The sequence below is a fragment of the Neovison vison genome, chromosome 8 (genome assembly GCF_020171115.1).
Source record: "Neovison vison isolate M4711 chromosome 8, ASM_NN_V1, whole genome shotgun sequence".
Classification (NCBI taxonomy): Eukaryota; Metazoa; Chordata; class Mammalia; order Carnivora; family Mustelidae; genus Neogale; species Neogale vison.
Window position 1 is genome coordinate 109,314,173 of NC_058098.1, and position 16,965 is coordinate 109,331,137.

Below are 16,965 nucleotides of genomic sequence, written 5' to 3' on the forward strand. Positions count from 1 at the left end.
AGCGTAACCAGCGCCCCAGAGAAGCCTACCATGTGGAGACGGGGAGCTTCTGGATACCTTCACCTTGCATGGACACTACCCCTGTCATCCCTACAACAGCCTTGCACAATTGGCATTTATCCCCATTACACAGATGCAGAAGCTAAAGCTCCTTACCCACATTCCTCCCCCCTACGCTCCTTAGGCTCTTTCTCAGAGCTGGGTCACCAGGGGGCCCACCTGGATTTAAATCCTGGAGGTGAAGGATTTGAGGATTTCCCCCACCAATGCCCAGTGAAGAGAAGTGACAGAGCAGAGGCAAGGTCACCAGCCACGGTCCACACCGTGCTGGTGTGCTCAGTATCCTGCCATGCCTGGAATCCAACATTTCTCCAGATATAATATAGGAGTCAGAGCCACAGGGAGAACAGACAGATGCCCCTGCCCCCCAGGCAGGGTGTTAGGGTGTGTAAACGTGCATGGACTGGCCACGGCTGATGAGAGCTTGCTAAAATCATCCTGATAGTCACCCTGCTTGGGTAGAGAAACAGATTCTTGGTTAAGAAATGCAGTTTGGCTTGAGGACATTATGTGAAGCGAAATAAGCCCTTTACAACAGGGCCAACCTGGTGTGATTCCACTTAGAGGAGGCACAGTCAGATTCAGAGACAGGAAGTGGAACGGTGGCTGCCAGGGCCTGAGGGAAGGGGAAAACGGGGAGCTGTTATTTAATGGGCATAGAGCTGCAGTTCTGCAAGAGGGAAACTTTCTGGAGAGCTTGAATATGCTTAACGTTACTGTCTAATTAAAAATAGTAAAGGTGATGGGGTACCTGGTGGCTCAGTCGGTTCAGTGTCCGACTCGTGTTCTCAGCCCAGGTCCTGATCTTAGGGTCATGAGTTCAAACCCTGTGTTGGGCTGAATGCTGGGTGTGGAACCTATTTAAAAAAAAAAAATAGTAAAGGTGGCAAATTTCATGTTATACAGTAGTCCCCCTTCCTCTGCAGGGGATACATTCCAGGATCCCCAGTGGATGCCTGAAACTGTGGTTGATACACAAGTCTGTTTTTCCCCATACATACAAACCTATGAGAACATGTGATTTATAAGTTAGGCACAGTAAGAGATGAATAACAATTAATAAATGCTGTAATTAACAACTAATAAATGTTGTAAAATTAAAATAAATGGTCTTTCTCTCAAATATCTCATTGCACTGAACCCCACCCTTCTTGTGATGGTGTGAGATGATAAAATGCCTACGTGATGAGGGGAAGGGAGGTGGGTGATGTCAGCACTGTGACAGAGCGCTGGGTTACTGTTGACCTTCCAACGATATGTCAGAAGGAGGAGCACCTGCTTCCAGACATCAGTTGACCACAGGCAGCTAAAACCACAGAAAGCAAAACCTCGGATAAGGAGGGACTTATCGTATATTTTTAACCACGATTTACATTTTTTTAAAAGTTTTTATTCATTTATTTGACAGAGATTACAAGTAGGCAGAGAGGCAGGCAGAGAGAGAGTAAGGGAAGCAGGCTCCCCGCCGAGCAGAGAGCCCGACACAGGGCTCGATCTCAGGTCCCCGGGATCATGACCTGAGCCAAAGGCAGAGGCTTTATTTAATCCACTGAGCCTCCCAGGCACCCCACAATTTAAATTTTTTTTCAATATTTACTTATTCATTTTAGAGAGAGCGTTAACAGGGGTGGAGAAGTGGGGAGGGGCAGAGAGAGAGAAGCCTCAAGCAGATCCCCTGCTGAGTACACATTTCCACCCCCACCCCCCGCGCCCCAGCCCAGGGCTCATCCTAGGACCCTGAGATCATGACTTGAGCCAAAATCCAGAACGGGCTCCTTGACTGACTGAGCCACCCAGGAGGCCCACAATTCAAAAATTTTAAAGAAATAAATAAGAAAGAAGGAGAGAGAGGCAGAAATAACACACTTGGGGCACCTGGGTGGCTCAGTTGGTTAAGCAGCAGACTCTTAATTTGGGCTCAGGTCATGATCTCAGGGTGGTGAGAGCGAACCTGGCATGGGGGCAGCTTGTGGAATCTGCTTGAGTCTCTCTCTCTCCCTCTGCCCCTCCCCCCACCCCCACTTACTTGGGCTTGATCTCTCTCTCTCTTCCTCTCTCTCACAAAAAAAAAAAAAGAAAGAAAAGAAAAAAAAAAGAAATTTTAAAAAAAGAGAAACTTAAGAACACAGGTAGAGTAGGCTGGAGGGGGAGAGTGAGTAGAAGGGATGGGGCAAAGCTGATGGCAGGGGCCTCAGCCCCCAGCCCTGCTGTCTGTGAGACAGGACTGGGTGGTGGGAAGGCCCCGATGACTCAGCGTCTCAGCTGCCCTCCACTCCCAACCCAAGTTCAGTGTTGTTGGCAGGTCCAAAAGGAAGTCTACTCAGGGCCTAAGAAAGCCTTGATCACAAGCCCAGCTCTGCTTGGTTCCCACCAGGAGCGCCTCACCCATCCTAGAGAGCAGAGGGAATAAGGCCTGGGAAGCAGGATGCTCATCCTTCACCAGTCCTGTTGGAATGAATGCCGACCTGTGCCAGACTCCAGGCACCGAAGGCAGAGCAGACCACGGGCCTGGCCCTCACGAGCCTCTGGCCTGTTTGAGACACACAGCTACACACCTGTGAACTTCACCTCCTGGGCCAGCAGTAGCTAGCATTTCCTGAGCACCTACTATGTGTAGATGCCAGGATAAGCCTCTTAAATGGACTGACTTGTGCCACTCTCCACACCACACCAACTGGCAGAGGCTAATGATAAAACCCCATTTTACAGACAAGGGAGAGGAAATGCAGGAGCAAACCTGGCCTCCTACCCATCGAGCTCCACCCCTCAGGTATACCCTGCCGGGTGCCCAGAATGCCGTGGGGAAGAGCCAGCATTCTGTGGGGGGCACCCTTGACCTGAGTTGCGAAGAACAAACAGCATCAGCTAGACGACACTCGGAGTGGCCAGGAGAGGAGACTGGATGAAGCAGGGGGAGCTGTCCAAGAGTTGACCATGAGGACCTCCGCACCCCTGCTCCCAGGCAAATCATGGCCCCTGTAGCCAGCAGCCTCAGCACACACCCCTCCACTTCTGGTTTCAGCTGGGCCTGTGACTCCTACCTCCCCGGATGACGTAGTCCCGTACCAGGCAGGTAACCAACATTCAGTCAAGACATGCTGCTTGCGGGGCGCCTGGGTGGTTCTATGGGTTAAAACTTCTGCCTTCAGCCCAGAGTCCTGGGATCAAACTCAGCAGGGAGCCTGCTTCCCTTCCTCTCTCTACCTGCCTCTCAGCCTACTTGTGACTTCTGTCAAATAAAAATAAAATCTTAAAAACAAAACAAACAAACAAAAAAACCATGCTGGTTGGGTGGGTGTAAAGAGCAACTAAGCCCATCCCCGGTGACGTGTTCTCACGCCAGACAGGAGGCCACGTGGCTTCTGGGGACAAGAAGGAACTTGGGAACAGGCTGCCATGAGCCCCAGGGCAAACAGGCATTCAGAGGCCTGGGGACCGTGCCTGTGCATGCGAGAGGAGAGGGGGGCGGCTATGTTGCCCTACTGTGGGGAAGAGGAGACCCGGCCTAGCTCATGCACGCATGGCTGCCGCAAGAGGCGCACACACACAGGCACATGCACGGATTTTCTTCAGGCACACGTGACATGCAGATGTGTGTGCAATCTGAGAACGCCAGACACACACCCGTGCAAACAGCCACACACACGGGCGCACATGCGTACGTATCCACACGTTCCCAAAAAGAAGTGGGTCTGAGCCATGGACACAGGCCTCTCCCCGCAAGGTCCAAAGCCAGTGATAAGAATAAGGTTGGGGGCGCCTGGGTGGCTCAGTGGGTTAAGCCGCTGCCTTCGGCTCAGGTCATGATCTCAGAGTCCTGGGATCGAGTCCCGCATCGGGCTCTCTGCTCAGCAGGGAGCCTGCTTCCCTCTCTCTCTCTCTGCCTGCCTCTCTGTCTACTTGTGATTTCTCTCTGTCAAATAAATAAATAAATAAATCTTTAAAAAAAAAAAAAAAAGAATAAGGTTGGAGACAGCCTCCCAGAAACTACTTCCTGCAGCTCTGGAGACAGAACGCTGCCTGCACTAGGACACCAGCATAGGGTGCCCGGGGCCCAGAGGGCCCCTCTGCTCTACCAGCACCTTCCTCCTTCCATGCCCCAGGCACTGGCCATACAGGGAAAGAGGAGGTCTGATGAAGACACGGCGTTGGAGCATTTTCCCGGGGCATTGACTTGAGACCAGATGCTTGAGACGTTGTTTTTTAAACAAAACAATATTTTATTGACACGTCCTCAATGTTCCGTATAAATATAAAGTGCTAAGTTTCCAACCCCCGCCCGCAGGGCTGGGAGGAAGTGGGGGAGGGAGTGTTAAATGTCACCTGAACACACAAAAACTTTCCAGCACCGATACAGGCGTGAAATGCTCAAACACACACACACGTGCGCAAGAGGCCCACACGCAGCAGATGCAGCCCTTCCCTGACGCACAGCTCCCCAGGAGCACAAGGCGCAGGCCCCAGGCCTGTAGTGGACCACCCCCTAGATGGGGCTCCTGGTTGTCACAGCTTGTTCCTTGGAGCCCTCAGGCTGCCGAGGGCTTCAACATCGTGGTGGGACCCGTGGGAAATCGCGGGTATAGAGTCCAGTCAGTTTCTGCCAGAAGATAGAGGGCAGAGGGGAAGCAGACATGCCCTCCATTCTGGTCCCCAGAATGAGGGCCAGCCCTCAAACCCAGCAGACAAGCACCAAGGGAGAAAGTCCAGAATTCCTATGTTCGCAGAACCACCACCTGGGGGCTTTTCAAATTTCGGGGAAAGGGCAGCTTTCCCTGAGCTGGAGAGACTCGGTGCCCCTCTCCCCGAGGCGGTGGGGGGTGGGGGGAGCATGGTGGGGCCTTGCATCAGTGACATAGCACCTGAGTCTCGAACTGTAGCAGCTGCCCCATGAAACTGAAGTTGGGGGAGATGACTCCCCGGCGTTGCTTGACAAAGTCAAAGGCCTCGTCAAGCCTCACGCGGCGGCTCTGTATCAGGTAAGCCAGGCAGATGGTGGCAGAGCGGGAGATGCCCGCCTGGCAGTGTACCAGTACCCGGCCTCCGCTGTTCTTCACCGAGTCTGCACGGGAGATGAAGAAAGAAGGGTCACACACGAAGGGAGGCAGGGGAGGTGACAGGCTCCCCAGGCCCCTCACCTAGGTGCCCCTTTGGGTCCCTCTGCTGAGGACCAGCCCCCTTACCAATGAAGCTTATGGCCTCCTGGAACCAGGCACTGATCTCCACCATTTGGTTGTCCTCCACCGGGATGCTCTTGTAGCGGAAAAGGCCCTCAAAGTGGTTGGGGCAGCTGGCAGACACGTTGAGGACCGCAGTGATGCCACAAGCCTGCAGCCCCTGCAGGTCGGAGGAGTGGCTGCAGCTGCCCAGGAACAGGTAGGGTAGGATCTCCACCGGGCCTCCCTGCATGGGGACAAGAAAGGGATCAGGAGGAGGCCCTCTTCTCAGCCCCGACCTGGAGGGCTTCAGCACCAGCAGGGGCCAACATGTCTGGCCCCAGCAAGAGGAGCCCTCCACCTATCCACCTATCCGGACCAGGCTCACACTCTGAAAACGGAGCACCCAGGAGGACACGCAGAGATAAACACTCACAAATACACACCTCCCCGTCAAAGCCCCAAATATGCTGCAGACACAATTCACAGAGCCACACAAGAGCCGCCCACACCAGATGCACGGAGATGTGCTCCCCATCTGCTGCAGACACGGACACACACACACTCACACACGTGGGTGTGGACACGGAGAGACTCCTGGAATCCACAAATGGCAGCCCCCTTCCCCAGAGGTGCCCATCCCGCAAATGCGGCGACAGGGGTTGAGGGCAAACAGCGAAATGAGCTCGGATCTCAACTCACCTGATCGTAGAAGGGAGCCCTGGGGTCAGAGCGGCTCTTCTCTAACCCAGCAGACGACATGGCCGGGGCGGGGGACTCGGAGCACAGATCGGGACAGCACAACTGGAAGCCATCGAAGCCGCCTGCAAGGAGGGCAAGAGGCGGTTAGCGGAGAGGGTCCGGCGGGGACGGAGCGGGTGTTGGGAGGACTCCGGGAGGGGGTTGCCGGGGCGCGGACGGCGCTCACCTCGCAGGAAGCACACGGCCGTGGGTCCCGCGCGGGTCTCGGGCAGCAGCGCGGCGAGCAGCGCGTGTGCGGGGCCGTCGGGCGGGAGCTCGGCCACCGAGGCGCTGCCCTCGTCCAGCACCACCGCCCGGGCCAGCTCCCCGCGGGCCAGGCGCGCCCGAAGCGCGCGGTCGGGCAGCAGGCAGGCGAGGGCAGCGGCCGGCGGGCCGCGGGCGCGGCGCCGCAGCAGCGCGTTCCAGGGCACGGGCCTCGCGTGGCGCACGTGGCGCCGGCAGAAGGCCAGGAAGGGGCGGCAGTCCAGCAGCAGCGTGCGCTCGGCCTCCCGAGGCTCCCGCAGCAACGCGCCCAGCGCCGCGCAGTCCAGCTCGTGCGCCGCCTCCAGCCCCATAGCGACGGCCGGGCTCCTCCGGCCCCTCTCACTGCGCTGCTTCTGCCACGCCGCGCGCTCGAGCTCTCGCGGCGGCCGAGCTGACGGAAACGAGTGTTCTGGGCGCCCTGGGAGGCGCCGCGGCTTAAGTACCCGGGGGCCCGCCTCCCGGGTCACCATACAAGGGCAGCGCAGGAAGACGCCGGCCCCCGCCCCCGCGGCTTTCAGCTCGCGCTAGCGGGGCGGGCCCGGGGACTGGGCGGGCGGAGGGGCGAGGAAGCGGAGACTAGTTGTTGAGGGAAGGGTTTTGCCGGAGTGAGTGGGGCCCAGGTGCTTGCTACCCCCTACCTTTGCGCCTGGGCCTGGAAGAACGCCCCCAGCCTATGACCTGCTCCACAGCGTTCAGTCTTTGGGAACTGGTGTCTCAGATGCACAGCCCCATTGCCCAGAGACTTTGGGGCGAGGGGTGCCCCTTGGCATGCTTCCTCTCCCTTCTCCCTTTGTCTTCCAAGATTTTCCCTCTGGGGATTTGTTACAACAAAAATTGAGATGGCCGTGATTTCTGCAATGGGGAGTGGGAGCCATGCTATATCCTTTTTCTACTTAGAAACCTTGGGAAGGAGGAACTTTCTTTCCTTCTTCTTCCTCTCCTCTGGCGTTGCGTGGCTGAGACCAACACTCTGGGTCTGGCAGCAGGTTAGTGGCCAACCTGGTCCAGACCATTGTCCCCTGGGCCCAAGACCCTGGACATTGGCATGAGACGGACCCCTGGGCCTTCCAGGGAAAAGGCAGGGGGCCTAGGATAAGTTTCCAGTTAAGAGTCGGGCAAGGCTTCCCCTGGGGCCCAGGGAAACCCCAGAGGCCCAGAGTGAAGCACTTCCCCAAGTCACAGGCCAGCTCGGAAGGGGAACTCTGCTGACGTTGATGGGCTCTCCCTGGGGCCTTGTGGGAATTTCAAGCAGCCTCAGGAAGGGGAAGAAGGAGAAGAACTACCAGAATCTGCCTCCTCCACCCCTTTACCACGCCCCTTCTCAGCCCTCCCTGGACTATGGCAGCCCCCCCGCCAACTACCAGCAGGGACCTTGGACTGGCACCTGAGCGAGGTAATGAGCAGTGAGAATGGGGAGCTCCGAAATCTACACCCCTTCTGTCCGCTCAGGGACTGGATATGGTAAGGCCCAGCGGTGTGTGGGGAGAGGAGCTGGGCCTCTGGGTTGGGGGCAAGAGATATTGACAGCTAAACTCCAAAGCAGAAACCTTCAGGTGGAGGGAAGGGCATCCTGGAGCAGGAGCTGCCCTTATTCCCACCCCTAGCTGTGTGGGATTTCAGAACCCAATTCCCTAGGCTCCCATTCCCCCACACCACTACTCAGTGTCCTCTGTGAGATCCTTCCAGCTCCCTTGTAGTCCCCTATATCCAGACTGCCTTGGAGGGCTGCAGATAGGACCCACGTTGACCTCCAAGCCCTCTGCTTGGTTTATAAACTCTTAACTCCTCAAAATGGTGTGTCGATGCATCTGTCACTCTCTCATGCCTCAGTGTCCCCATCTGTAAGATAGGAGCTCATAATAGACTGTGCATTCACCCACACTGATTCCAAGGCTACAAGGCCACACCACTGTCTGGGCTCCTCTAGTATCCTAACCCTCCCTACAGGCCAATCTGGAGGCTGATGTGGCAAAGCCCACAACAGAGCCGGGGAGTCTGGGCCACAGATCCCAGAGGCTGATATGCGGCCCTTATCCTTGGCATCAGCCCGGCAAATGACTTAATGGCTGATTCCAGGAGCAAATTACAGAGCACGCAAAAGAACAGTCAGGTCCAGTCTTGCTAACCCGTAGGGCTGGCGTCACCTGTCCCACTGGGAGCCACAGACTCCCAGCTCCTTGGGGAGGAGGAGAGAAAACTGACCAGTTGAGATCCTGGCTCAGGAGTGAAAACCAGCTCAGTGCTGGGGCTGCAGACCCTGGACTCCCACGCTGGGCTGAGCCTCTACCCCTCCTTGGGGAAAACGGCCTGCACCTTGCTGGGAAGTTCCACTCGGGAGTGGGAGTGCACTGTGAAAGCTTCACTCTAGCAGCACAGTCCGAGGGGCCCTGCCCAGCGCTCTGCCTGAGGTGGTGGCATGGATGTCACCCCCTCAATGCCACCTGCTTCGGGGCTGTCTGTTCTGCGGCTCTGGAACACAGAATCAAGGAGGCCTGATTTAGCCCTGAAGCAGGGCTTCTCTTTGCCTCCTTCCCTCTTCCCAAACTGGGGTAACCCCCACCCCCAATAACGGTGTAAAAGCCCAAGGCCAGACTAACAAGAGAGGGAGGACGCAAGCCCACATGCCACCCCCACTTCTGCTCTGACTAAAGATCCCCAGACCTTTGGTGAGTCATAGCACAGGACGTCTCCCCTCCTTGGCCACCTCCTGAGGGAACACCATTCTCACTGCAGAGATGAGGCAGGGCTCTGGACACACGGGTGGAGACTGTGAGGAGGGGTCTTGATCAGCCGGATGCCCCACAGGCTGAATTTCTGGAGGGAGGACCCCCCGCTCCTCATCCCTAGACCATAAGGGATGACAGCAGGGGGGTTCTGGATGCAGGGGCTTCAGGTTCTTTGGTGTTCCTGGCCTGGCTGTTACAGAGCAAACACGATCAAGTTGGTTTGGGGCCCAGCTTCAGTTTTTAACTAAAATACATAATTGGAACAAATGATGCTGTGCTGCCTTTTGCAAGCACCTGTTTTGACAGTGAAGTGTCATTCACCTCCTGCCTTTGGGACTCCTGGCTTCCCCTGCCCCGACCACCAGCACAGCCTGACCCAGCCCCCACACAAAGTGGTTTCCCTTCCACAATCACGGAGCTCCAAGCTCTGTCCTGCTGTGGGCTTGAGTCTGGTGTTCCTTCCTCCTCCTTCCAAACCTACGCCCCAAGCCCATGCCCCAGGGAGGAAGGAAGAAATGAATGGTGTGGCTACCATCCTTGTGCCAGGTGGGGAAGAAGGTGAGAGTGACGAGTTGTGGCCTCCCCCAGCCTCATCTGAGCAGTGAGTCAGGATGACGTCAGGTTTCCTGTGCCCAGCCTCTGCCTGGCAGGCGCGGCGGCCACCCCCACAGGCTCCTTCCAGGCGGGGACAGAGGTTCCATGTTTTTCAAAGATGGTCCTTTCCAGCACAGTGGGGAGGACGAGGCAGAGCGGACATTCAGCTTGGGCGTCCAGCCCTCGGAAAGGCCAACTCCGAAGACGGTCCTTCAGTGACCGAAAGAGAGACATACGTGGATCCCACGGTCACATGTATCTGTGGGCAGGAGCACCGGCAGGCAAGCTCCTCCACACAATGAGTGTGTCAAGAAGAAAGTCTCCACTTGGAGCTGGTGTGGCTTTTTTTATTTTTTTAGATTTTTGAGAGAGAAAGCGGGGGGAGAAAAACACAGGGACGGGGCAAGCAGACTCTGCAATGAGCAAGGAGCCCATTGCAGGGCTCAAGCTCATGCCCCTGAGATCCTGACCTGAGCAGAAACCAAGAACACCTAACCAACTACGCCACCCGGGTGTCCCGGTGTGACTTTTTTGTCAGTGCCTTCCCCAAGCATCCATCTCCAGATCACTCTTTCTTTTCTGCATTTGTTCGTTCACCGGCCCCGCACTCAGAGAAATGTATTTTGAGAACCTGTGATGTGGCAGGTGCTTTTCTGGGTGCTGGGAACACAGCAGTAAATCGCAAACCACTGCCCTCAGGGTGCTGACCTCATCATTTCAGGAATATTTGTTTTCTTGACGATGTTGTCTTCATGGCAAGTGAGACTAGTTATCCACCTAGGGTAATGATATAGTTGAATGGTACAGATGGGACCCAAAGATGTGAAAGAGTGTGACACAGGTAGGTGATGTGACACAGGTAGAAGAGGCGGGACTCGTTGCCCAGGAGAGGACCCAACAGCCCCTTCCAGCTTCTGTGCCATTCTATAGGGTCTGGTTGTCCCTCCCGCCATGGTCTCCCATTGAGAGAGGAGCATAAGGCACAGGGGAGAGGAGGCCACCGCCCTGAGGACGAGCAACCCGGAGAGCAGTCCCATTGCCATGGCCAGAGCCAGCTCCTCTGGTGGAGAGCCAGGCTCCACAGCATGTCCATCAGAGCACCCTGGGTTTGCCTGCACCCCTGGATGTGCCTGGTTTGGGGCCAGGCGACGCCTTCTCCCTGCACTCTTCCCGGGTCAGGCACCCCCCCAGCACCCCCTGGGCCCCCAGCCCTGGGCTGGCACAGCAATGAAAGCGCTCCATTCCCACGCTGTCGGCTGGATGTGTCCCTGGCTCAGGGTGCAGTCGCTGAGAAGAGAAGAGGTTGCTAAGGGAGAGCTCTGTCACCAGTGGGAACGGTTAGGTGAGAAGCGAGGGATGCTCAGAAAAGTGACCATGCTGCGGCCCCAGGGTGCGTGGCTCTGTGACAAGAGGACTCCCAGGGCTGCCTGCAGCCAGAGCGGGGTGCAGTGGAAGCTGTGGCCAGGGGCCTGGGAGGCGCAGAGGAGCCAGCGACTGTTCCTTCCCACCTGTCACCCCTGCTCCTCTACCACCACCAGAGACCAGGTTGGTCCACTCCCCTGAAGATCAGTAGAACCAGCAGGAGCATGGAATGACAGCCATGTGATCGGGGAGCCCTGGGGGCTCAGGAGCCACGTTGCCTTGGCTCAAACAGCAGGGCTATGTCCTTGCTGTGAGGCCTTGGACAAGCAACTTTACCTCTCTGTGCCCTCATTAGTGTCACGAACCCTTGGCTGGGTGCCTTCTAAGCACTGCCTCATCTAGGCTGCAGGGCTGAGGGGGACGGCATTGTTACCCTTCTCTGTAGACAGGGGAGCCCGGGCCCAGAGAAGGGGAGGTGGTGGACCAAGGCCACACAACCTGTGAATAGTGGGATTGGCACCCAGGTTTTCACCATGAGGTTACCCCGTCTCGGGCATGTGTCCTATGGCCTCCCTTCCACCAGCAAACACCTGTCTCATCTTTCTTCACAAAGACAACCATAAGCGCTAACACTGACTGAGTGTTTGCCATGTGCCTGGCTCTGTCCTGAAACCTTTATAGGAATTATCACATTTAAACCTCTGACAGCCCTTAGAGGCGGGAATGACCAGTACCCCAAATACAAATAGGGGGCCCGAGGCACCAAGACGCTAATTTACCCAAACTGTCCCAGTTGGTAGATGGTAGAACCAGAGTTCAAACTCACAATCTCATGTCTCTCCATCCTGCCCTCAGAATCCAGATCGGCATCCACCCAGGCTCTTCTGACCCGCCTTCCACCCTTGCCCAAAGCCCTTCTCTCGGCTGGGCTCTGGCCGCACAGGGCACCGTCAAGAGGACCTGGCTCTTTTGGGGGCCTCGATGCTCTCTCCTGGTCAGCTACAAACCCCCTGAGGAAGCGGGGCCCACAGGACGCAGGCAAGCACAGTGCCCAGGCCACAGCGGGCCCCTCGCGCGTCTCTGTAGACGTGTCACCTTGCCTCTGTGCCCGCAGCTAGCCCTCAGACAGGGAGCTGATTACACAGGAAGTTGAAAATCCACAATGATGAACAAAGGTCAGTGTCAGGATGCGCTACCTGCTGAGCCCTTCAACCTGACCTTCTCCGGGCTCCAGAGCAGAAGAGGTCCCTAAAGCAGAGACTGGTTCTGGGGAGCAAACACACCAGCACAGGAGCAGAAGAGTCCATGTGACCTACGTGGGGAGCTGTCGGGGGCTCAGGGACCTGGTCGGACCTGCAGTGGTAGTGAAGATGGAGAAGGGGTCCGGATCAGGTGTGGGGAGAAGTTGCAGGGACTGAGAAGGCAGAGACTTGGAGGAGTCCAGGTGGATGGCTGGCTAAGGGAAAGAAGGGGCCAAGCCTGCCTCTCCTCCTTCCTGACACTGAGCCCCACCTGGGCGCCTGCTCCCCCAGCCAGGGGACCCAGAAGCCAGCCAAGGGACACCAGCTGTTTTGTGTGCTCACTACCTCCTAGGACTCATTTCACAGTCGGGAAGAAGGCTGCTTACTCGGCACATGTGAGGGCAAAGGGCAGAGACGGGAGGCTCCCTATGCCACAGCCAGAGAAGAGCTGGGGATCTGGGGGAGACAGGACGCCCAGAAGAGTCCTGGGCCCAGGGCTGGCTATAGCAGCGCAGATGGCTGGGGAGGGGGGCAGCCGGAGAGGAAGTGCCTGGAGAGGATTAGGAGGATCAGGGCCACAGATCCGATTGTGCTGCCCTTGAAGAAAAGCTGAAGCCATCACTGTTCATGGAGTCGCCCCTGGATACCCAGAGAGGGATGTGCACGTGTGCACATGCATACATATGCGTACACACACACACACGTGAATACGGAGTCATACACTCACAACCTGTGTACACACGGTGTCACAGACCATCACACACAATCAAACCCAACCACCTTCCCATTGTGCACAGACAAGAGCACACCCCCAGGGTGTGGCCTCCTTAGCCTCCTGACAGCCCAGAGACCCCTGCGTGATCAGTCCTGCCCCCAAGGCCCCAGGGCCCAGCCCTGCCTCACACATGCCCCAGCCCACACACCTTCACCCCTTACCACCAGCCCCGAGACGCCTCTGCCCGCCAGTGCCGCACCTGTTTAACTTGGCACACTGTGCAGCCTAGATGCAAGTGCCCTCCACACCCCAGTCCACTTCTCACTCAGACAGCTCGGAGGGGGTGGGCGGCAGTCTCCCCCTGCACAGCCACCCCACCCTGCCTGTGCTGCCCCAGAAAGAAGCTGGGGGTTCCACACAGGGACATTTCTCGGGGCCTGGCCTCAGCCCTGTGGAGCCACACACACCCGCGCGCGCGCGCACACACACGCACACACACACACACACAGTCCTTGTAAGGTCTGAGCTCCCCATCATCAGTGCTGTTCTGTAGAAGGAAGAGATCTCAAGGCTAAAGAAGATGGCCTGTATTAGTCTTCAACTTTGAGAATACAGTGGCATGGGCTCCCCTGGGTATCAGGCACTGTGCCGGGTGCCCCAGAGACACTTCACTATGAGCTGGGCCTTGCTGGCGTCTCCATTGACTCAATTCCTTAGAGCCCACCTGCTACCCCAAGTCAGGAACCCCTGCTTCAGAGAGGGGGCCATACAGAATGAACTTTCCAAGGGGCCAGGCCAGGCCATATTCTTGGCTAGTCTTTTTAGAGCATCCCAACCAAGAAAGGCTAACCTAGCTGTCCCTGTCCCCAGCCTGACTCATGCAGAGCAGGGACTGGGCAAGGAGTGCCTGCCTGTGTTTCTCCAGGGGCAGGGGTAGGCCTCAGATTTTGTCTGACACAGGAAAGGCCCCTGGAGGCTAGGCCAGGCAGCTCACCGGTACTTACTTAGGCCCAGCTACCTGCAGGGGCCAGGTAGGCCCAGTTGCCTGATGTTCCTGCCACATGGGGCTGACTGAGACTGCAAGAGCACCCAGCAGTGGGCCTGAGTGAGAAAGAGCAGGAGGCTGGACCCAGGCCTTGGGCCCCAGGATATGACCCCCATGACAGTAGTCATTGGGCTAGAAATCCAGGTGGCTAGAGCCTCCCCACTGCGGGTCCAGTGCTGAGGGTGAGGAAGGGTCACCAAGGACACAGGAGAGCCAGAGGGCATGCTGCCTTGCCCAGACCCCAGAGGATCCACAGAAGGGCAGCAGAACGGTTCCCAGGAAGGCAGCTCATGCTGCAGCTGGAAAGGCCCACCTTTGGGAGGCCACTGACCCCTCTGCCTTTTCCCTCCTCTTCCCTCCCCTGATCTCACTTTCTTCTCCTCCCTTCTCCTTCTGCCCAGCAACTCCCATCTCTCAGCTATGTCTTACCCTCAGCCCTGTTTATTAAATATCCCCCCAGAGACCCTATGTGGCCAATGGCAGGCCCTCCCCCCAGGACGGCAGCCTCCTCTCTCTGACATGAAGTGTGGGGGCCCCTAATAACCTCACAGGGCTGAGTGTGGAGCCCACCTCTCAAATCTCAGAGACCACATGTGGTCACACCCCTGTCCCACTCCTGAGCCAAGACCCCCATCCAACCTCAATCCCCCCTTCTAAACTCTGCCCTTGCTCTGCCCTGCCCCTGGATGGCCGGAGCCACCTTCTCCAGGAAAACTTCCTGGGCCCTAGCATAGCCCTCCTGGATTTCCCATTGGGCCCAGTGTCTCTGGGAGCCTGCCCTGCCCTATGGCCCCACACCAACCCAGCACAGCTGCCACTATAGGGACACTCCCCTTGGCAGAGGGGTGGACTGCCCTCCCCCTTTACTCCCCAGAGGAGGAGCACAGCTGCCACTCCCAGTATCAGGGTCAGGTCCATCCCCAGCGTGAAGCATTTGTCCTTGAAGGAGTGAGAGGAAGCAGCACTCTGAGGTCAGCCAAGGTCAGAATGCAGAACTTCCCCTGCCCTCCATAGGGAAGTTGCCCCAGTGCCCGGGGACGTCTTTCTTTCTGAGGCTGAAGACCCTGCTGGAGGCAGGGGGATGGCAAACATGACCTAGACAGCTCCTTTCAGCACAGGATGCTCTCACCAAGTAGAACAAGATTTTTGGTGGCTTCCTCACACACCAGAATATCACTTCCCTGCACCCTTCACCCACTGGGCCCAGGGCTCAGACCCTAGCCCACAATATCTATGGCTCATGGGCTCAGCCATGGGGCTACCCAGACGCTGTCAACCTTCCCTAGGTCCTGGAGGCCAAACCAGTCTGAAAGAAGCCCCCTGCCAGAGCCAAGCCGAGCAGTGAGACCCTGGACAGTTGGCAGCTCAGGTTCCTATGGGGAAAGGTCAGCGGCAGGTTACAGAGGAGCTGCTGGGCTTGGCCTCAGTGCTCTCCCACTTCCCCATCCAGAGCCTCGGGGCTGGAGGAGAGGTTTACTGCACCCTGGCAGCAGACGGAATGGGTGCTGGAGCATCTGGAACAGTGGGCTGCCCACATGGGACTGGGTCAGGCAGCTTGGAAGCTTTGAGGTAAAGCCAGGCCAGGCTCCTCGACACCCCCACCCTGCAGGTCCCCCAGACTGGTTGTATGCGGGTGACAGGTCTCAGTGGGGAGGAGACTCCACAGCCCCAGTCAAATAAGGGAAACAAGAACTACTTGCATACCAACAACGAGGCGCCTTCCCCTTCCCAGTGAGCCCTACCGGGAAGCCCCCTTGGGGTACCTTGGCTGCTGAGTCAGCCTCACCCGCCTCCTGGGAAAGGGGCCACAGCAGCGCCCCTCGCCTGCCTGCCTGGCTGTTGTGGGAAATGAATGAGCCACCTTCGGGGAAGGCATTTTGGAAACTATGAAGGGCTGTGTGTGTGTGTGTGTGTGTCTGTGTGTGTGTGTAAATAATGTGAAGAATTATGGAACAACGGGCTCATGACCCAGCGGTCAGGCCTGGGCCACCCCTAACCGTAAGGAAGGCTTTGGGTTCCTAGCAGCCGTGCTCCCAGCTAAAATCCCAGGCTCCACCACCCCACGCAAGCTTGTCAAATAACTGATACTGTTTTGATTAATTTACTTATTTAAGAGAGGGAGAGAGAGTGGGGGCAGGGAGAGGGCGAAGGGGAGAGAGACTCTCAAGCTGACTCCTCACTGTGTGCACAGCCCGACCCGATACCGGGGCTCAATCTCACAGCCCTGAGATCATGACCTGAGCCGAAACCAAGAGTCAGACACTTAACTGACTAGGCCACCCAGACGCATAGTATCAAATGGTATCAAAAAACTGATACCATTTAACACTCAGTCAAGATAATAGAAAAGCAGAATTCTTAGGATACTAGAAATAGAAAAATAGAAGCCTTCTTAAGTCCAGCAAACATCACACTTAACAGCGAAGCTACAGGATCACTCTCCCAGAGGGAAAAACAAGCCAAGCTAGCCCACTAGCACAGCCACTGGGCCGAGTTTGGGGATCCTGGCCTTTCAATGGGACAAGAAAGAGATGCAGGAGAAGAGCATAAACCATTGTTATTTGTAGAAAATATAACTGCCTGTCAGAAGAATCTAAAAGAATCATCTGACAAAGCACACACTATAAGGGGAAATCAGCAAGGTAACCAGAGACAAGATCATCATACAGCAATCATTGCTTCCCAGTATACCAAAAAACAAAACAAAACAAAACAAAAAACCAATGGAAACCTGTAATAGAACTTTGCCATTCAAAACATTAACAAAAGTTGTAAGAGACCAAGAAACAAGCCTAAGAGGAATGTTTAAGACCTATAGGAAGACAACTGTGAAGGGACACTTTACAGTCTGCCTTTGGCTCGGGTCATGATCCCGGGGCTCTGGGATCGAGCCCCATGTCAGGGTCCCTGCTCAGTGGGAGCCGCTTCACCCTCTTCCTGCCACTCCCCCTGCTTGTACTCCCTCTCTGTCAAATAAATAAATGAAATCTTTAAAAAAAAATAAAATAAAAGACAGCTGTACAATTTGGTTGAAGGACATGATAAAGCTAAGTATATAGAGAAT

The 16,965-nt window shown here is 56.4% G+C and overlaps 1 protein-coding gene across 1 annotated transcript; it reads right to left on the bottom strand.

Moving 5' to 3' along the window:
• Window positions 1-4,259: 4,259 nt before the first annotated feature.
• Window positions 4,260-6,529, bottom strand: DUSP2 (dual specificity phosphatase 2). The gene is made up of 4 exons (XM_044262517.1): window positions 6,142-6,529; window positions 5,916-6,037; window positions 5,241-5,460; window positions 4,260-5,119 (listed from the first exon to the last, which is right to left on the bottom strand). Exons 1-4 carry the CDS (start codon window positions 6,527-6,529, stop codon window positions 4,905-4,907), a joined length of 945 nt encoding a protein of 314 aa, XP_044118452.1. The 3' UTR covers window positions 4,260-4,904.
• Window positions 6,530-16,965: the final 10,436 nt, after the last annotated feature.

Coding starts and splice junctions, on each gene's coding strand:
- DUSP2 (XM_044262517.1), bottom strand. CDS start 6,529: ATGGGGCTGGAGGCGGCGCACGAGCTGGACTGCGCGGCGCTGGGCGCG. Junction 5,461..5,915: donor GGGCTCCCTTCTACGATCAG/GTGAGTTGAGAT, acceptor GTCCCCATGCAG/GGAGGCCCGGTGGAGATCCT. Junction 5,120..5,240: donor GGAGGCCATAAGCTTCATTG/GTAAGGGGGCTG, acceptor TCTCCCGTGCAG/ACTCGGTGAAGAACAGCGGA.